The sequence below is a fragment of the Petaurus breviceps genome, unplaced genomic scaffold (assembly GCF_028583685.1).
Source record: "Petaurus breviceps papuanus isolate PSGF00001 unplaced genomic scaffold, PetGlider_PUasm1.0 118, whole genome shotgun sequence".
Classification (NCBI taxonomy): Eukaryota; Metazoa; Chordata; class Mammalia; order Diprotodontia; family Petauridae; genus Petaurus; species Petaurus breviceps.
In genome coordinates this window covers 12,801,885-12,823,263 of record NW_027185616.1, presented here as the reverse complement: position 1 = coordinate 12,823,263, position 21,379 = coordinate 12,801,885, and the positions used below count along the sequence as shown (strand labels likewise).

The window sequence follows — 21,379 nt, the reverse complement described above, 5'->3', positions numbered from 1 at the left end:
TCCCCTTTTCTCTCTCCTCCTTCTCTCCTCTTCTCTCTTCCTTCCTTTTTTCTATTGATGAAAAAGCTTTTCTGCATTTTGGGGAATGGGAAAAGGCTTAATTAGAAACTTTACAAAGTTTTTATTTTAAAGTAAAATTTAATTGTTAAAAGATAAATTTAGTTAAGTTTTAGTTGCCTTTGTCTGATTGTTTAATAAAAATTTCCTTTATTAGTGAGTATTGTTTTCCTTAAAAAAAATTAAAGACTATTCCCTACTTAGTATGGGACTAGTGAAATATGCTGCACTCTCCTATCCTCAGCAGCTGTCTAGCCCAACCTGTGTCCCCAAAAGAGTCTTCATTATTTCATCCCTAACAGGGTTCCTCTAATCTCTACTTGAAGCTTCTCAGAAGGGGGACCCACTCATTATCTCCAAAGGTAGCTTACTCCACTTTCAAATAGCTCTGTTAGGAAGTTAAATTTCCCAGTGATCTTCTATCCAGTGCTCCTGGCTTTAGCTCTGGGGTGAACCAGAAGCAAGTCTTTCCCCCCTTTTCCCTGGGTAGTCCTTCAAATACTGGAAGTCAGTCCCCTTATCCTTCACTTCTCTAGTTTAACTGTCTCTTTTCTTCAACTTTTCCTGATGGAATGGACTTGAGGCCCTTCTCCATACTGGTTGCCTTCCTCAGGATTTCTCCAGTTTATTAACATCCTTCTTGAACTGTTGGTTCCATAACTGATCATGGTATTCCAGATGGGGTTGGAAACAGGGCAGAATAAACCAGGACTCTCACTTTCTTATTATTTGAAGCTGGGTCTCCTTTATTACTGTCCAAGATTTCGTTAGTTTGTTTTTGACTGACATCACACTATTGAGTTATATTAAATTTATAGTCCACCAGATCCCCAGCTTTTCTTTAGATGAAGTGCTGTCTAACCACATTTCCTTGTCTTGCATTTGTGAAGTCAATTTGTTGAAATCAGGTGTAAGATTTTGTATTATTCCTATTAAATTTCCTATTAGAAATTAGTTTTTAAATGTCTCAGTTCCATGCCATTTGCAGAATAGTTTTTTGTTTTTTTTTAAAGGCAGTATTACTTGCATGGCACCCTTTAATATATACCATTGGAGTACATCTTACAAAAGTAAAGCTGTTTAGGCAGCTTCATTTGGGTCTCATTTGAGAAACTGAGGTTCTATGACAGAAGTACTAACTCAGATTCATACAGGATCTTTAGTGTTTTAGAACAAGAAAAATACTTTAAAAAATCATCATTTTTAAATCATAAAAAAACGCCATGTTGAATCTAGGAGAGTTAGTGAGGTTAAACTCCAATAGAAACAGGAGCTACTAATTGGAACATAAGAATCCCTGTGGACTGCATATGCTTTTAAGTTGCAGTATTATCAGTGTTTTATAGTTACTTTGCTAAATGTTTCCCAGTTACATTTTATTCTGGTTGGGCCAATCTACACAGGTTGGTGGGTCATATGCAGCCCTCAGGCAATGTGCTTAGCTTCATTCCCTTGAAGGAGCACTGAGGGTATGTTTGTTGGGAGGGGTCATGGTTATGTCCTAGGACCGTAGGCCCAAAATATTTGGGATGTCCCTTAAATATCCCCAAATTTTTACTTAATGATCATGTGGGATCATCAAATTTAGGCCTGGAAAGGACCTTAGAGATGATCCTAAATGATGCTTTCCTTTTATAGATGAGGAAGTAAGATCCTGAAAAGTCAAGTGACTTGTTTATGTCACCCAACTAGTAAGTGGAAGAGCTAGGATTATTTCCCCCATAGGCCACCTGCCATCATAGCTAGTGCCCTTTCCACTCCACAAATAGGTTATAGATCCAAATGTTCCTAAAACCAATCAGAAGCCAATTTATATTTTTAGCCTGTACAGTAAGAAATGTAAATTGCATTGATTTATTAGCGACTTTTTGGTAGTAGAACTTCCTTTTCTTTGTTATGGGACGTAATGAACAAGATCTTGTTTGATTTGCTCCAATCTGTAAAAGCAAACTCGAAAGGCAGCACTCGGTTAAAGGGGCTTTGGGCACCTTGCCATGCAGCACCTTCAGTGAAGCACCAGCTGACTCTACAGTCTGCACACTTTGCCTACAATAACTGAGAGAGCAGCTGCATCTTCCAGCTGCCTAATTGCTCATCAGATTCACTTTAGGATCAGTTTTTTTTTTTTTTTTTTTACTTAAGTGCATTAGCTTCTTCACCTGAAACTATCTTTTTTATTGTTTGGATTGTTAAATTTTTTTTTTTTTGGTGGAGGTGCTGGGGAGATACATTTAACTGGGGAAGGTTTCATGTCCATGGTTAAGTAGATGTTGATATTTTGACTTCTTGGTCATTTCTATCACTGGGGAAATATAAGGCAAAATTCTTAAATTATGAGCCCTTTGGTAAACCTTATGGACCCCTTCCTGTAACTTTTTAAGAAATCCAGTTAAATGCTTTATTTCAGGTAGAGAGCAATGACAATAAAGATTTAATTTTTCTTCATATCCAAGTTGATGGACCCTCTGAAATCTTTGTGTGGACCTCTTGGGGATCAGTAGATCACATGTTAGGAAACCCTATTCTATAGAGAGAATAATAAATGGTGCTTTTTATAGTAATGTATGTTAATTTAGGAGAAGGTACGCTGCATTCTAGAATTATGAGAGCTCTGGGGTGCCTTTTGGAAAAGTAATTTAATTTTTTTCTATCTCTCAGTCTTCTCATTAGCTTAAGTGGAAATAAATACTTCCCATCTGTCATATGAAATTTCAGAATTCTGGAGGAAGGGCTTATATGCATTTTGAATATGCTCAGGTGAAGGCATTATGAACATATAGCATACGTATATATATATGTATGTGTGTATATATACATATATGTGTATATATACCTATATATGTGTGCATGTAGCTCCTTTGTATCTGTCTCTCTTCTGTCTTTTATCATTGTTGTACACTCCAATTTTATAGTATAAACAAGGGTTCAAAAGTAGATGAGCTCCACCTGAAGATCAGTAAGTAAATTTGCACTACCAGACTGTATGTAATACTTTCCCCTATAACTCAGTTAAAAAAAAAAAAAGACTTTCCCCTTGTTTAATTTTTCTTTGCTTGCTCTGGATGCAGTTAGGATTTTTTGAGGAAACTGCAGGATCCTTTGTGGGCTTTTTGCTCTAGTTTCTTATGATTATATTTTAAACATACCAACATTTTCCTTCATAAATGAGAAAGTACATCAGATTTTTGTGTTTACATACCATTTAATATAGAATATGATATTGGCAAATCAGCATTTCTTATTTTCGAAGTTATGAACTCTATTTTTTGAAGGGGGGTCTAGACCCATAATTTGATCACTGAAGGAAAATCTTCCCTTAGAAACTCCCTTCACTATTGTAGATAATAATAGCTAGTATTTACATAATGCTTTATGGTTTACAAAACATTTTATACATATTATCATTTGATCCTCACAGTAATCTGGGGAGGTAAGTGTTATCCCCATTTTACAGAGGTGGACACTGTGCCTGAGAGAGGTAAAATGACTCCTCCATGAGCAAACTGAGATAACTAAGAACCCACCATGTGCAGGCACGGTAGTTAGTGCCAGAGATACAAAGAAAAGAGACCCTGCTTTCCATGAACTCACTGTCTAATGGTGGATACAACCTGAGAATACCTGTGTATATATTAAGTATATATAGGAAAAATTAGGATGTTCAACAGAGGGAAGGCATTAGCATTTATGGGAATTGGGAAAAACTTCTTTAAAAGGTAGGATTTTGGTTAAGACTTCAAGGAAGACAGAAAAGACAGGAAGGAAAACATTCCATATGTGAAGGAAAGCCAGTGAAAATGCCTGGGGATTGTGATGATGTCACTGGATTGCTGAGTATGTGGGGAAGAGTAAAGTGTACAAAAACTGGAAAAGTGAAGGTTGGAGACAGATTATGAAGGGCTTTGAATATTAAACAGGATTTTATGTTTGATCTTACAGGTGATAGGGAGGCATTGGAATTTTGACTAGGGGCGTGACATGGGCAGGTCTGTGTAAGTTAAATTTGACAGCTGGAGGGAGGATGCATTGGGGGTGGTAGGGGAGACTAGAGGCAGGGAGAACAAACAAGAGGCTGGTGAAGTTGCCCAGTTGTGAGATGATGATAAAGGCCTGGACCAGGGTGGTGCCAGTGTTAAAGGTGAGAAGGTGGGGTGTGTGAGACATGTTACAAAGGTAGAAATGACAGAGCTCGACTGGATTGGAGGTGGAAAACAAGATAGAGCAAGAAGTTGAGAATGACACCCAGGCTGGGGGTCTCCTGAACAATAAGAGGAAAATTAGGAAAAGGGGAGGTTTTGAGGAAGAAAATAACGAGTTCAGTCTTAGATACGTTGATTTAAGATGTTCATAGAACGATCACATTTAAGATTTCCAATGGGCAGTTAGAGGTGTGAGTATGAAGTTAGAAGAGGTTAGGATCAGACAAATAGATCTGAGACTCATTAACCTTGAGATGACAATTAAATCACAGTGAAATAAAGCCATGGGAGAAGAGGAGACCCAGGACAAAACCCTGGGGGGTATTCATGGTTATTGGGTATGCTGCTGAGAAGTGTTTGAGGGAGGATTGTCTTATCTTCAGTGTCCAGCAACTCCCTTGCAGTTTACCCTAGGATGTTATTTCCTGGGGCTCTGAGGAAAGACTTGCTTGGAGACACAGCTCCGAGATCACTCAGCTATCATGTATGTGTCAGCTGTAGGGCTTGAACAGGGACTTTTGACTGTTCACTATATCATTCTGTTGCTGTGATCTCTTAATCTATGTTATTTTTGTGTGATTAGACACACATCAAATCACTCCATAAGAATGATTGTTTTCTGCTATTTTAGCATTGCTATTTTGAGCTCAATACAGTTTAGGGAAGTTGTATATTTTCCCTATTTACTTGGCTTTATGTTATTGGGTCTTTACCTTTCAATCCAAATTATTTAATTCAGGTCTCTGCTTCATCTTGATTTCCAAATTTCTTTTTATTAGAGCATTAACAGACCTTGTCATCTTGTCCTTGAATAGTTTCTGCCTAGTATGAATAAGATTTTGATGACCTCTTCTTCTCAGGATGTACGTCTATTTTTCTTTGTCCTTCATTCGTTCCTCCCTGCGATGCCAGGTTGGACATTCGGTGTTTATCTGAATCTGTATAGTATGCACATGTGTAAACCAGCTGACCTGTTGTCTTGGCCTTTTTCTTTTCTCCATGGCCTTCTTCCAAACCCTATGGCATTTTTTAGAATTCATAAACATTTGTCTTTCAAAGTTATTTCCTTTTATACTCCATCATATTTTTTCCTTTAAAAATGTCTTTTTGATGACCTTGAGTTTCATTGTTGCTATTTTTTTCATGTTATAAATCTTCCTTTTCTTAGATTTGCCATTGCTTCTTTTTGGTGCTCCCTTAGTGGAAATATAATTTAATTAGTTTAAAAAAAAACCATTAATTGTAACCTTCTTCCCAACTTCCCTGGTCCTGACCTTTTTTGTCATTGTTGTTGCCCCCCCTGACTAGCTTGTGATGTGGTTATTGGGTTCCCATATCTTTTGAAGTGCTTGCTCACCTCAGAGCAGATCTTTTCCATGGCTGATGACTGTTTTATGTAACTGCTTTTTCTTAACACGTTTCCCCATATATTTTATGTTCATGGCCAAGCATTCTCCTACTCTGCTTCCCAGTGCTACATCCTGCCATTTTTTGGGAGAACGCTTTAGTTTTGTTGTGTGGCTCTGTTCTTATTTTAGTTCTTAGTTTGTCTTCTTCAGTCAGACTTTCTTTGGAGAGTAGTTGTGTTTAGGTATAAGCAGTATGCTGTGGTGGAAGAGCACTGGATTTGGAGGTAAAGAACCTGGGTTCAATTATGATTCTGTTACTTGAAAACTGTTAGGCCTTGACACTGTTAGGCCAGTCATTTGATCTCTCTGGGGCTCATTTTCCTCATATGTAAAATGAAGCGTTGGACTAATTGACATCTAAGGTCCTTTTCATCTCTCAATATAAGACTGCATGATCCTAAATCAGGGGTAGGGAACCTGTGGCCTTGAGACCACAGTGCAGCCCTTTAAATGAATCCAGACTTCGCAGAACAAATTGCCTTAATTAAAGTATTTGTTCTCTAAAACTTGGACTCAGTCAAAAGGCCCCACCCAAGAACCTAAAAGGCCACATGTGACCTCAAGGTTCCCCACCTCTGTCCTAAGTATTAACTCTTTCCTCCCCTTTCTCTTCTCTTTGATTCTGTTTCTTCCTCCTGTGTGTGGCTTTGTTAGAATCATATAATTGTTAGTGCCGGACTTGGAGATTGTTTAGTCCAGTCCTTTGTGTTATAGTTTAGCAAATTGATGCCCTAGTGGATTAAGTGACTTCTTCAAGGTCACATAGCTGATTTGTGGCAGAGTTGGAAGCAAAACCAAGTTTTCCAGATTTTGTAGTCTATTGTATTCTTTTTACTACTATATTACTAAGGAAGAATGTTTCATGATTTTTTTTTAATCTGTATAATTTATGACTTTAAAACTAAAGCTTCATTTTTTTACAGGTTTATCTCCATAATAAACCTTATTCAGTCTGCCCACTTTGGGCAAAGCTAATATTATGGGAGTGTTATTCCTATGATTTCTTGTTATTTTCTCCTCTTTTATCTCACAGTGCCATTTTGTGTGCATTAAATAAGTTAATAAATGTTAATAAGTTAATAACTTTTACACTTGCCAAAGTGTAAAAGTGATTACCCATAGATTGAGTGTTCTGTGCTAGACTTTTATATAGAACCTTAAAAAGATTTCTTGATTACAGTGGTAAGCAATTTTATGACAAAGGTAACATCATGATATGACTACTAGATCTGAGAATTCATACTAGGCAAACCCTGGTGATTAGGATGAAACTCTTAATTAAAGTATCAGTTTCTGGTTTGATCATCCTGTATTGAAAGTTTTATGCATTTATACTTCCCTCCTAAGTAAGAGATGTTGATCAGTGAGGTAATACAGTAGCTCAGTTGCCTTGATAAATAATGGCCTCCCTATTCTAGTAGCTGTAGGGGACACCAAAGAAATCACACTTATAATCCTTGTCCTCCAGGAGTTTACACTTTACTTAGAGAAAGGAGACTAACCCATTTGAAATAATCTAAAAAATTGTAGAGGATCAACTGCTAAAAGATGTGGTAGAAATTCTTTGTTGTATGAGGCAATGGGGAGGGGGGTTTCTCTATTTGTTCTCCTTTCTGTGTGGCCTTAAAAAACCCAATTGCTATTCATTCAGATGAAAATATGTTTCATCAGATTTTAATTTCTCTAAGCTTAAGGTTTATAGGTTAGCAGCTAGTTTCTGACTAAAGGATGTGTTAACACCTATACCATTTCAACAATTCTCTTGCCATTTTGGGACCACATTATAAAGATGCTATTTTCACCCAATTTTTGATGTACACATATTTTTGTATAATGTGCTGTTTTTTAAAATGAGTATTTAGAGCTATTGTGAAGGCCAAATATCCTGTTGCTTCTTCCCATCCCCCGCTCATTTCTATCATTGTGCTTACTTGTTCTGTGACTATACATTGGTCAGATGGCATCTGTGTCCAGAGTTTTACACAACAAATACTTTCCTGTCCTTTGGATAAAGATGAGAAAAATGACTTTGTCTGGCATGACTGTCTGCATATTTTATCTCAGCTCAAAAGTAGTTTTCACTGTCAAACTGCTTTTCACTCAGCACAATTTTAAAGTGTGTATCAAAGATTCTGCTATTCTGCATCACATGAGCAGGTGAAAATGTGGTTTGTGAAGGGTGTGATGACAGTTCTGATTTTATAAAATAGTCATTCCCAGCTGTATTTCTGCATGTGTTATAAATTTAGATAATATCTCTTGCAAGAAGGATGAGGCATTTAAGCAGGTGAGCAGATCTTTCTGGAAAGCCTCTTATGAGAAGAAAACTGAAAGGTTAATGAGTGAGGGTGACTGATATGAAAAACCAGAGAATTAAGACTCATGGGCTCTTTATGTTTGTCATCATATGACCACAGTGCTTCTGGTCAAGATGTCTCAAAAGTCTTATTTATATACATCAGTAAAATAAGAATGTGGTGAGCATGAGATTCATTTCCAGCTGAACAGTCTAAAGCTCTCTGGCGTGCACAGCTTGCCTGATGGTGTGTATGACTCTGTGTACGGTTAGATTAGTCTGCATTTTTCTTTGACATTTAGGTTCTGGTCTCTTAACTATTTTTTTCCCCTCTCTCCTCTCCACCATCAGACATTATGAATTATCTTCCAGAAGATCACAGGATGCTAGATATAGAACTAGAAAGGACTTCCTCATTTTACAAATGAGGAAATTGAGTCCCAGTGAAAGGAAGTGACCTGCTCAAGGTCACAGAGGTAATTAGTGACAGAGGCAGGATTTAAATCCAGGTTGCTCAGTCAGTAATCATTTTAGTACCTGCTATGTGTCAGCCTCTATGCTAAGTGCAGGGAATACAAAGCAAAGGAAAAACATGGTCCTTGCCTTCAAGGAGCTCACATTCTAATGGGGCCGACAAAAAAAGTTGTACATTCAAGATATTTATAACACAAATGGAAGGTAATCTCAGAGAGAAAGCAATAGCCATAAGAAGTTCAGGGGAAGTGGGAGAAAAGAGTCCTTTTAGGAGGCAGGATTCAAGCCTAGTATCGAAAGAAGCAAGAGATGCTAACTAGGAGGCTAAGGGGAGGAAGGAGAGCGTTCCAGGCTTGGGGGATAGCCATTCAAAAGGTACCACGTTGGAAGGGGGAGCATCCTGTATGAGGAACAGCAAGAAAGCCAGTGTTGCTGGATCATGGAGCACACGAAGGGGAGCAACGTAGGAAGGGGCCAGCCTGTGAAGGGCTTTAAATGCTAAACAGAGGATTTCCTGTTTGGTCACGTATGTAATAGGGAGCCGTCGAGTATGGAGGTTTCATGATCAGACCTGCTTCAGGAAGAACACTTTGGGAGCTTAGTGGACAGTAGATTGGAGTGGGGAGACATTTGAGCCAAGAGACCAACTAGCAGGCTGTTGCCGTGTGATGTAAGGTGATGAGGGCCTGCTCTAGGAGGGTGGCTGTGTGTTCAGAGAGGAGGCCATACACATAGGTGAGAAGTTTTGAAAGTTGCAATGACAAGATTTGGCAGCAGATAGGATATGTGGGGTGACTGAGAGGAGTCAAGAATGACCCTGAGGTTTGGGGCTCGGTTACCCTGGACAGGATAGGGCATTAGATGTCACTCTCATTTCCTTACTTGATGATTCTGCCAAACTACCCTTCTTCTTCTTACCACATGATGCTGCATCTCTCATCTCCTTGCCTTGGCACAAGCTTAGAATGCTCTCCCTCATCACTTCCGTATTATAGATTCCTTCTCTTCCTTCAAGACTCTGAAATGTCACCTTCTACATGAAGTCTTTTTAATCATTCCAGATGCTAGTGCTCTCTCCTTCAATATTACTTTGTGTTTCTTTATTCTATACAGATACTTGCTGTCCCTTCTCCATTTCCCTCTCCCAAGTAAGCTCCTTGAGGTCTGTGACTTTCTTTCTTTATATCCTTCTACAGCACAATGCCTGACACTCAGTAGAGGCTTAATAAATGTTGATTTGTTCTCCCTTCCAATATTACTTTCTATTTAAAAAAAAATTTACTCTGTTTAAGTATTTGCTATCTCTTCCCCAAATCCCTCTCCTAAATAAGCTCCTTGAGGGCTGGGATTGTTTCATTCTTTATATCTGCTTCTATAGCATACTGCCAGGCACACAGTAGAAGTTTTAATAAATGCGTGTTGATTGATAAAGAGTAGAAGTGGGCATATGATGGCATCAACTTTTGGTCTCTGTATGGTACAAGGATGCATTGCATGGAATTTTAAATGCCTTTTAAAAAAATTCCCTTTGCTTGCTTGGGTTTCTATAATCAGTAAATACTTCTTCACTGAGGGAAGAAATGAAATTTGGTCTGTTGAATGGGATAATTTTCTTGCTATTGGGTTTGAGGATGCTATATCCTTTAACTGAGTAACTGAATGGTATCTTAGAAGAACCTATGGAGTTTATCTTTTGGGAATTTCCTAATGTCCCATAATTGCTATGCCACAAAGCCAAACTCTAAGCCTAGGTTGACTTCCTTTTATTAAAGTTGGAAAACTCTATGAAACCAGCTATGAATTTTATGCTACTTTAATTCTTGTCAAGTCAAGAAACATTTAAGTGTTTTTTTTTCCCTTTTGGGAGGGCAATTGGGGTTAAGTGACTTGCCCAAGGTCACACAGCTAGAATGTGTTAAGTGTCTGAGGTCAGATTTGAAATCAGGTCCTTCTGACTCCAGGGCTGGTGCCTACTATGTTCCAGGCACTGTGCCAAGTTCTGGGAATACAAAGAAAGGAGGGGGGGAAGAAAATTGAAAACAGCCTTGTTACTTTCCCTATCCATAGGCCTTGGAAATTTATTCAATAATAATTTGTACAGAAAAGCTCATTTGTTTTCTGGATCACAAAAGTAAAACAACAAAGTAAAACAAAATAGCCACTTAATTTCAAAGTACTTAACCAGAGAGCCTTCCAAACAGGTATGACAGCTTGAAATGACTTAAGAACTAGAATGTAATTTCTAAATTTAAAAGGATCTAAATATTTTCACCCAAATTGGCAACTTTCTGAGCAACAGTAACAAAAAGCTTTCTGAAACAAAGGACATGCTATTTCCTTGATTTTCAGCAAAACACAGTTTTAGGTTCTGATGACATAGCTTAAAGAAGAGATTTGTTACTTTTTTTCCACATCATCCTTTTTTTCCCCCTTGAGAGCCCTGTCAATTTTCAGTCTGTTTTCTGTAATTATATCATCAGAGAATGAGAGAAAATTGACTTTGACTTTTCCGAGTGTATTTAATGCACACAGTATTGATTTTTGTTAGAAATAATTATAATGTTATCAGCATTAATGGTATTAATGGGCATAAAACAGCAATACTTTTGACATCACTTCAGTAATATGAATACTCCTACTGATACCGATTGCAACCCCTGTGTGTTTCAGTAGACGGTCTTCATAATAGATGGAATGATGGACTTAGGATAACTTGATTTGAATTCTGTCTCAGCCACTGCTCTGGGACCATGGAAAAGTAATCATTAACCCCCTCAGTGTCATTTTCCTTATCTGTGAAATAGATATTAGTACTGTGTATCTTGCATGGTTATTATGAGGCTCAAATGTGATAATGTACATATGTTCTTTGCAAAATTTTATATGCTTTTTTTCTTTTTAAAATTTATTTTATTTTTAATTCAGGAAACAAAGCAAGCATTTCTGTAATACAGTACAATAAGAAAGATGATTACAGATGAAACCACATCTATCTTGTACAACTTGCAGTTCCCTCCAAATATATAGCAAATTTATTATGTAAATTTATTTTTCTTCCCTACTCCCCCCCCCATTTTCCCTACCATTAGACAGGAATAGGTGTGTGTGTATAAAATGATCCTGTTCATCAATTTATCAGTTCTTTCTCTGGATACAGATAGTATCTCTCTTTGTATGTCTTTTATTTTTAATTTGTGGCTTACAATATACTTTTAAAGATTTATTTTAAAACATTGCTGGGTGGCTAGCTTTCTATTAATGATCCTCTTCCAATTTTTTTGGACAAAAGACATACATTCTATTGCTGGACTTGTATTCATGTTCTTTCTAGCTTGGCTAAGTCCTGCTGGAAGTGATGTTCCTTTGGCGTGACAAATGTAGGCGGCAGGTGCAGTAGAGAGTACAGGAGACCTGGATGTTGTGACTTACTGCTTATGTGAATTTGGACAAGTCCTCTTGATTTCCTGTTCGGTAAAATGGGGGTGGGTGGGGTCGAATTAGATGACCTTTAAGTCTCTTTCATCTCTAAATCTGTTGTAGAACCTTTGATCTTAGGACTAGGACCTCTCTTTTATCCTATAATCAGGCATTAGAATAAGAATTTGATGGGGTTAATACCTACTGACAAACTTAACCATCAAGTTAATTTGTTGTCTTATACATGAGAAGAATCCTTTTTACAAATGTCTGAAAACAGTTTTCAGAATTTGGGGTGTTTTTATTTTATTTTATATTTTATTAAATATCGGGCATATTTCTTATTGCCTTCAAGATAAGTTGAATTGGAAAGAGCAGTACATTTGAAGTCAGGAAAACCTGGGCCCCACCTAGTCTTAGCTCTGCTGCTAACTTTAGCTTTTTGCATCTCCCTTTTCTTACCTGTGAAATATAAATAATAATCCCTACTACACAGAGGATTACATTCTTGAAGTATTTTATAATTTTAAAGCCATTGTATGAAGGCAAACCATTTTTATTATCTTCAGATATTAACTTTCTCAGAATACTAGGGGATAATTTCTTCAAGAGAAATATTTGGTCACATATAGTAAGCATAGTGCCTAGATGAAAACAGTGTTGGGAGACCCAGACTCCCTCGAATATAGCAAGCACAGTCTTTCAATGGGACCTTGGAACAAATCACTTCACCTCTTTGGACCGCAGTTTTCTTATCTGTACATTGAGATGTTTTAGACTAGACAGTTTCCAAGGCTCTTCCTCATTCAGTAAGACTAAAAGTTCTTTTCTTTGACAACTCTACTTTTTCCTTTTTTTTTTTTTTTTTGTGGACAAAGGTTAGTTTTTAATGTCACAACAATTTTGAAAAAAGACCAAAATTGTTAATGTTTAACTTTTAGATTTAAGATTAAGGTTTGGTTTTGTTAGCATATGTATTGAAACATCATTTTTCTTAAATTCAGAGATTGTATTTATTCACAATAATGGAGAAGCATGATTTTCTTGTAGAGTATTTTTCATGGATTTGATTTCAGAACTAATGCCTCCCCCTCAGAAAAGCTGCATTTTTTCCTCCTTTCTGTTAGATCCATCATATGTTGTTTGTGTTGATTGTTTATACTCTGCTTCTGTGACGCTGCACTTACCTCAGCACAGGTTATTGTTTATACTCTGCTTCTGTGACGCTGCACTTACCTCAGCACACGTTGATTGACATACAAGGTGAGAATACAGAACGCTGCCTGTACTTCTTACTGATTTGTTGGACTCTGAGAGACTTGATGTTTCTGGGAGTTTTTATTGTTCACTTTAAACTCAAATAGTAACATTTTTATTAACTTCAGAGATAAAATACAAGCTTCTAACCGGAAAAAAAAAACAAGCCAGCAGTTATGTACCTACAGGTGCGTAAACTTAGGTGTCTAGAAAAAAATAATTTCTTATGTGTGTTATTTTAACCATATAGCAGTAATGGGGAGGGAATAAAGTGGGGAGCAGGAATGGACATTTTCTAATTTATTAAACAAAAGCCCCAAAGTCCTAATATTGGTAATTCATACAGATTCATTGGGCAAGAGACTAAACCTCTGTAGTATGGCATAGTAGAAAGAGTCTTAGATTTGAAAAAAAGAACTGGGTTGGAATCCCAGTTCTTTTATTTCAATTTATTACAATTCAGTAAACATTTATTAAGCAGCTACTGTTTTCATGGCACAATATTCAAAGACAAAAAATGCAATAGTCCCTGTTCTCAAGATGCTTGCATTCTCCTGGAGGAAGGGACACATTTATTAAGTGCCTGCTGTGTGCCAGGCACTGTACTAAGTCAAGATATTTTATTTGATCTTCACCACAACCCTATGAGGAAGGTGCTATTATGGTCCTTATTTACAGTTCAAAAAATTGAGCCAGATAGAGATTGTGACATACCCAGAGTCAAATAGCTGGTAAGTTCCTGTGGTTGCATTTGACTTTAGGACTTTCTTACTTTAAGCCCAGCACTTTATCTGCCATGTAACATAAAGTGCTTAAAATGATAACTAGGGTCAGCTAGATGGTACAGTAAATAAAGCACTGGCCCTGGAGTCAGGAGGATATGAGTTCAAATTTGGCCTCAGACACTTGACACACTTACTAGCTATGTGATCTTGGGTAAGTCACTTAACCCCAATTGCCCTGCCTTCTCCCCTCCAAAAAAAAAAAGGTGACTAACAACTTGAGAGAGAAAGGGGATCAAGGGAGTTCTTGTGTAGGAAGTGGTTTCTCAGTTTTGCTTTAAAGGAAGGTAGAGGTGAGGAGAGAATGCATTCCAGAGGATCACCTACCTATATGAAGGAATGCTATGTGTGGGAAAAAGCTTTTTTTTGCTGTGTGTGGTGGAATATGAACTAAAGTAGGTGGAGTCCATGTTGTGGAAAAGTTTTAATGACAGACTGAAGATTTTTTAAAAACGACTCTCCCCCCCTCCAAATTACTGAAGATTTTGATCAGGGAAGTGATGTGGTACAAACTGATGAGGTATGGGCTTTGGGAGCCCCCTGAAGCTCTCCTTGAGTCCTTGAGCTACAGGCTCTGGGGACCTCCCTTGGACTCTGATTAAATGGTCTCATTTGATGAGGCATTTGCATGATGCAGTAAGACTTACATTGTGGCTGGACCCAGACCTCTAGCCTAGTTACTAACAGCTAACCACTAACTCTAGCCTAGTCACTAGCCTAGCCCTCCATTGTTCATCTGCTTCCCACCCTTGAGCCTATCAAAGTGTCAATCCACTCTTGAACTGGCCTAGCCTACCATTGTTGTGGTCTCCTGGTCTTCTCCAGCAACTTCCCACCGTTAATCACTCATTGACCTCATTAACTCCTCCTGAAGACCCTCCCCAAACTCCTCCCCTAGACCACCCCTAGATTCCTCTCACAGCCTTCTGTATATAAGACCCCATCCTGTCTTCATGTTGGTGAGAGCACCATGGAATAGTGAGAGCGCCATAGAATGACCTAGCATAGACTTACACTGTGTCTAATGCAAGAGAACTTTTAATAAACTTTACTTTTCTTTGGCTGAGAGAAGACTTGAGTTGAATTCATTCCACAGGACCCACCTTGTTGGTATTTTGGGGTCTCCAGAGCAGCCCTAACCCTCTTAGTGGGTAACCTCTTCACACATTGTCTTAAAGGAATATCTATTTGGCAGCTTCTCTTCATTCCTTAGCATAATTTAGCCCCCTCCCTACCCCCCTCCAGCCCCCAACAGCTGTGGACCTACTTTACCAAGAAAATAAAGGCCATTGAACTCTGTTCCGCCCCCTCCCCTCCTTCATCTCATCACTCTCCACTTTACCTTTCCCTCTAATCTCTGAGGTAGAGCTAGGTATTCTCCTTGCCAAGGCTAACCCCTTCATATGTATCCTCACTATGATCCCTTCCTGTCCTCTTCAGTAGCACCCTCCAGTTGTCACTGCCACCAGTCTTCAGTCTTTGTTTCTACCGGCTCTGCTGCCTGCAAACTCCAAGTCTGTGTCATTCTTGGAGGGGAAAAGACCCGCGCTGATCCTGCCGTCCCTGTTAGCTACTGACACATGTCTTTGCTCCCTTTCTCGACCAAACTCACTCGAAAAAAGACTTATTGCCTCTGCTTGTTCTCCTCTATCTCCTAAAACTTTGTTCTTATTTACTCCCTTATCCCTCAATCAAAACTTCTCTTTCCAGAGTGACCAGTGATCTCTTAATAACCAAATCTAAGGTCTTTTTCTCAATCCCTCTCTTTTGCAAACTCTCTGTGGCATTTGACGCTACTGACCACCGTTCCCTCCTGGATACACTCTGCTCTCTGGGTTTTTGTGGTGCTGCTCTCTCTTGGTTTTCATTCTATCTTCTGACTGCTCCTCAGTCTCCTTGACTGGATCATCATCCTTATTCCACTCTTAAGTGTGAGTGCACTTCAAGCACATGTTGTCTCCCCTGATAGAAGAAAAGATTGTTGAAGGCGGGGACTGTTTTCCTTTGGTCTTTGTGTCCTAGTAGGTTCTTAAATAAATGTTTTAGTTCATTGATTGATTGATTGGTTTGTTGGTTCATTGAATTAGGGAGAGGAGAGACTAGAAACAATTAGGAGGCTCTTAAAATAGTATATCCAAGAGGTGACAAGCAGCTGAGGCTGTGTGAATGTAGGAAATGGGGACCCTTGTGAGAGGTGTAGAAGTAGAATTGAGAAAATTTGGCAACTGCTTGAATATGGACATATAAGAGAGAAGGAAGAGTCAAGGATAACTCTAAGCTTGAGATCTGAGGCAACTGGAAGGATGCTAGTGTTGAGGCTTAGGGTTAAGGGGTGCTTGAGACCCCAAAATATTGACATGCTGGGTCCTGCCAAAATGAATTTGACTAAAGCCTTCTCTCAGCCAAAGTAAAACAAGTTTATTAAAGATTTGCCATAATGGGTAGACTCTTAAGGAGCCTAAGTATTTGTGAGGCTTGTATTGGACAGGCGGGCCAGAATAATCTGCAACAGAGTGAGTTTGAGCTAGATTAACCTCAGCCCCTTAATGGAGACAAGATGGATCTTATATACAGAAAGATTGTGGGAGGATTTAGTGGTGGTCTAGAGGAGGGGTTTGAGGAGGAGTCTGAGGAGGATCTTTGATGGAACTGAGGTCTGACTCCAGAAATGGGATTAAAAGTGGGAAATAGCTGGAGGCTCCCTGGCAGCAATGACAACAATGGAGGGCCAGGCTAGTTTAAGGGTGACAGATTTGGGTATAGATATTTTAATGGAATCCAGGTGGGAAGCAGCTGGACAATGGAGGGCTAGGCTAGGTTAAGAGTAACAGAGATTTGGGCCTAGCTGTAATGAAAGGCTTATGGCCTCAGACAAATGCCTCATCAAGTGGGAAGATTCAGTCAGAGTTCAAGGGGTTTCCCAGAGCCTGTACCCCATCAGTAGTAACCTCCACAGAAATAGGGATATTTTGAGGAAATGTGATTTTGAGATTAATATCTAATGTTCTAGTGAAGACATCTCCCAATACAAAACTGGAGGTTAGGACAGAGTTTAGTAGGCGTGCTGATCTGGGAGTCATTTGCAAAGAGGTCATAATTAAATCCATGAGAGTTGGTAAGATTACTATGGGAAAAAGGATATATAGAGAAAAGGTAATGAATGAGGGCTGAGATTTGGTAAATGACCACCATTTTTATAGCATAATAATCTAGCAAAATCTGAGATGGAAATTTCAAACAAGTCAGAAAGGGAAAAAAGAGAGAGCAGTGTCAGACAAGTCAAGGGAGGGAAGACTTCTCCAGAAGGAGGGGAATATTCAGCAGTGTAAATACTGCAGAATGGTTAGCTAGAATGAGGACTGAGGACTAAAGGTAATTGGACTTTGACAGCCTCAGAGAAAATAGTAATCTGCTGCATATTAGTAATCAAAACCAGTTTGATAAAGCTTGAGAAGTGAGTGGGAGATGGGGAAACAGGAATTGCAGATAACTGACCCCATTTAGAAGTCTGGTAATATCTTAACCTCTCTGGGCCTTTTCTTCCTCCTAAAAAAAGGATTTTTGGACCAGGTGATAACTTTCTTTCTAGATCTAATTCCTTTGACTTGGAATAGAAGACAGTTCACTTGGTTTGGGGCCTCTGTAAAATGTAGACAGCAGGGCAGTTGTGAGAGGATAAGATGAACTGAAGCATATTACATTTGTTTTGTAATTATAAGGCACACTTATTTGCACCTACTTTATTACTCATAGTTTCTTTTAAAGTGCAAGCTATTTTCTCACAACAGCTTGTAAAAATTTGATTAAAAAGTTGAAATTGATTATTTTCATTATATTTTTTGGTATTTATTTTGAAAACTATAATTCTGTCAGTTTTAATTTTGAGATATATATGGTTTAAAGCCATTTCTAAGTATCTCTGCTTCTTTTCCATTTCTGTTCTGCATACCCCCTCTCTTCTGTTTCCTTATCAGGTTACATGATTTGTGTATTGAGTGATTATATCAATGAATGGGTAATTCTTTGATTAAGGAATGAGAACATTCATGAGATTAAAGGATAAAAGTGAATTTACATATATTTTGTCAAGGTGATAGCTATTTTTCACTGGGAAAAGCAAGTGGTATGAAGATTATCCCTAGGGTTCTTGCATTTGTCCTCATGACAACACTTAAAATATTTTTTACAGCTTGTCATTCATATTATTGTACTTGTGTGAAAAATTTGCTGTTATAGTAATTAGCAATTGTGATTTTTAAAAAGAACACTTTCTCTGGAGAAGCAGTTTGGAAGGAGATAAAATGTTTTACTGAGAGTATAATTTCCTAGTACTATTAAAATATTCATATAGTGTCTTTCTTTTTCTAAAGTTGTGCCAAACCTTTGGAGCATTGATGGAGACGTTACAGTCCCTGAGCAGAAGCCTGTAGAAGTCAGTGAGGAACTAGCCAGTTCCTATGAAAGAAAACTCATAGAGGTAAGAGTGTAGGAGGTCTGAGGCTCAAGCCCAAATGTGCTTATGCCTGCGCTTCTTACTGTTGTTTTAATGTACTTTTTATTGCTGTCTTGTGTAGTTTTATTAATGGATCGATTGAAACAAGCGGTTTAAATGCATACCAAGTATTGATTAAGTTCTCTATGTATTAGAAAGGTAAAGGAATTGGAAACATATTTTAAATGATGTGGCTGTTAAAATAACTATAAACATTTAAATGACTTGTTTATGATTAATCCCAGTCTGGGTGGGGGAAATAAGAAGAATCTCTACCCTAAATATCTGAACTTAAATATACTCAAACTTTTATGAATTTAAGTCCAGTCTTTGGAAGTCTCAGCCATGAGCTCAGAGGTACACCACATCCTCTTTTCCATCTTGGGGGGGTGGGGGGGGGAAGCAAAGCCATGGCCATCTTTGATGTGCTGGGGTTGTGAGTTGCTGCTTTGCTGACAAGCAGCAATGAAAACTGCTGTGGAAGAAGATCCAAAGTCTTAAAGATTATGCCTAGTAATATACTTTGGGCAGTCACTTTGCTGATCAGAAGGAACAATGCTTTGGTTGGTTAGCATTATCAAAGGGTCACCTTCTTTTTTGCACAAAAACCAAGAAATGTGATAGAAAAGCCAGAAGAGAGAAGTTAAAGATAGAGCAAAGAGAAAAAAGACAAGAGAAAAAACTCCACGAGATTAGAAAAGAGAGATTAGAAGAGATGGCAGACGTAATTAGAAGCAGTGTTGGGGGCCGTAGGGAACTGAGTGTCTGGTAATCATGGAACAGACTATAGAAGGCTGACCAGCTCTTCTGTCAGGGCAGTAGTTACCTGCTATCCACTCTTCAGTCACAGAAGAAGACACAAAATTCTGTACCTCTGTTGTTTTTATGTGTGTGATTAGGGGTTTTCAGGGAGGCAAACCTCCTGTGCGTTGTCTTCCTTGGTAGACCTTTAGAACAGCCAAATCCATCCAAGTATTGACTGATTCTCAGGCAGCAGCTCTCAATACTAAGGTGCAAATGATTGTAACCCTTCTGGGGAGTATTTGGTAGGCAGATATTATATGGTACAGGGAGCACTGAAATTGGAACCAGGAGATTTGGGTTTTGTCCTAACACAACCACTTATTATCATTATAACCTTGAGCAAGGCCCTTGATTCTGGAGAGCCTCATTATGTTCATCTATTATATAGGAATAATGGTGCTATGAGGCTTGTATGAGATATGATGTATTTATAGTACTTGGTAACCCTAAGGCCTTTCATAATTAATTATTTTATTTTCATCACTATTATGCATTTTAAAAGAAGGCCATGTTAGCTTAAATTACTATTTAATTTGCAGAACTATGTGGTGAAAATTTTTCACTAGGTGGTTCTGTCTCTATGCAGCTTGCCAGTTGTCTCCTCCTCCTCCCCCACCAGAACAACAGCCTTCATTTTTCACCTTGGCATCCCATTTGTGCAAGGTACATTGTTTTAGGCCATTTCTGCTAAGGGATTATTCTTTTTGTATATTTACCACAATTGTTATTAAAAAAAAGTAATGAGGCCAACACTATGGCTCTGAAATATTTGCATAGGTGAGCCAATAAATGGGAAAAATAATACAGTTTTGCAATTATACTGAGGTTTTCTAGCCTCTAGGTATGGTTTTATATGATTCATGATAGAACTCTCCAGTATAGGTGAAAGGATCTGATTACTATCTCTCCATAGAGTGTTTTCATATCTGTTTTTGCTTGTGTGTACATCAGTAATCAGGTAAAATGTATTTAAATGTGTAGCATTTTTTTTCAGATACTTATGTAGAGATAAAAAAAAAGCAACCCAGCTGCTTTGGGGCTGGAATTGGTAATCAAATAGGGAGAATGACATATCAATAGCCCATAGACCGTAGGCTACCAGTGTATATTAGGAATTCGCTGGCTTCTGGCATTTTCTTCTTCTTGCTTGATATAGTTTTGGTTTGTGTAATGGGATAGTGCCCCATGGTGAATGCTGGTATGTGTATAGATACCAGTACTGTTAAAGGCCTTATTTTTGGTGGTGTGTCTGGACTAGGAATCTGAATTTCTTGAGAAAGAATAGTTGAATGCCCTCAGAGAGACACTTGGAAAATGATCTAGTTCTCTTTTTTGGGAAATAGATAAAAATACTTATAATTATAGTGGCTGGGATTCAGCTTTTCAGGCTTGCACTATTTTGGGCCGTTTTCATAATTGCTTTCCTCTTTGAGGCAGAAAGTGGCTTCTATCAAAGATACTTCTGTGCTCCCAGGAAGAGTTACCTTGTCATGATAGAAAAGGGATTATAGGATGGAACATAAGAATCACTGTCTCCTCGGGGTGGAGCTCAGCTCTTAAGGTGAACTTGGGGAATGTATAAAATGCTTAAATGCAGGAAGTAAGGTGATTGAATTGGTCAGTAGTGGGTAATGTATTCAGTGTCAGGGAAAATTATTGTGGTAAATTTTTGCTGCTAATCAAATAGAATACCCTCCCCAAAGGCAGAAGGATCAGTGTAAGACTAGATGCAGGGGTACATGGGGAAACAAGATATAAAGTCAGAGGATGGTAATGGAATTAGGGTAAGTAAATGTAATCAATTAATGAATACTTATTATATGCTTTCTAGTATCTGCCAGGCTCTGTTCTAAGGACTGAGGGTTTAAAGGAAAAGCAAAAACAGTTTCTGCCTTCAAAGAGCTTAAATTTCAATAGGAGAGACCATACATATAAACCAGAACATAAGATAAATATGGAGAAGAAAGAAGTAATTTTAGAGATTGACATTAGCGGCAGCAAGACAGGGAAGAGGACAGGAGAGGGCTCTTGGAGGAAGTGACCCATAAGCTGAGCCTGAATGAAAGCCTGGGATTCTGATCGTCAGAGGTTGGAAGAGAGAGCATTCTAGGAACGGAGAACTGCCAGGGCAACAGAGTGGAAGGGGCATCGTGTGCTAAGCAGGCCAGTATTGCTTGATCATAGAAGGGAGC

At 38.4% G+C, this 21,379-nt stretch overlaps 1 protein-coding gene across 8 annotated transcripts in view; it reads left to right on the top strand.

Annotated features, from left to right (window-relative positions):
• Positions 1–21,379, top strand: part of SNX29 (sorting nexin 29) — a 691,881-nt gene that overhangs the window by 286,745 nt on the left and 383,757 nt on the right. For all 8 annotated transcript variants that reach the window (XM_069086196.1, XM_069086188.1, XM_069086239.1 and 5 more), the window contains one exon: positions 18,262–18,368. In XM_069086196.1, the coding sequence (XP_068942297.1) occupies positions 18,262–18,368 (107 nt within the window). The remainder of the gene's footprint in view (positions 1–18,261; positions 18,369–21,379) is intronic.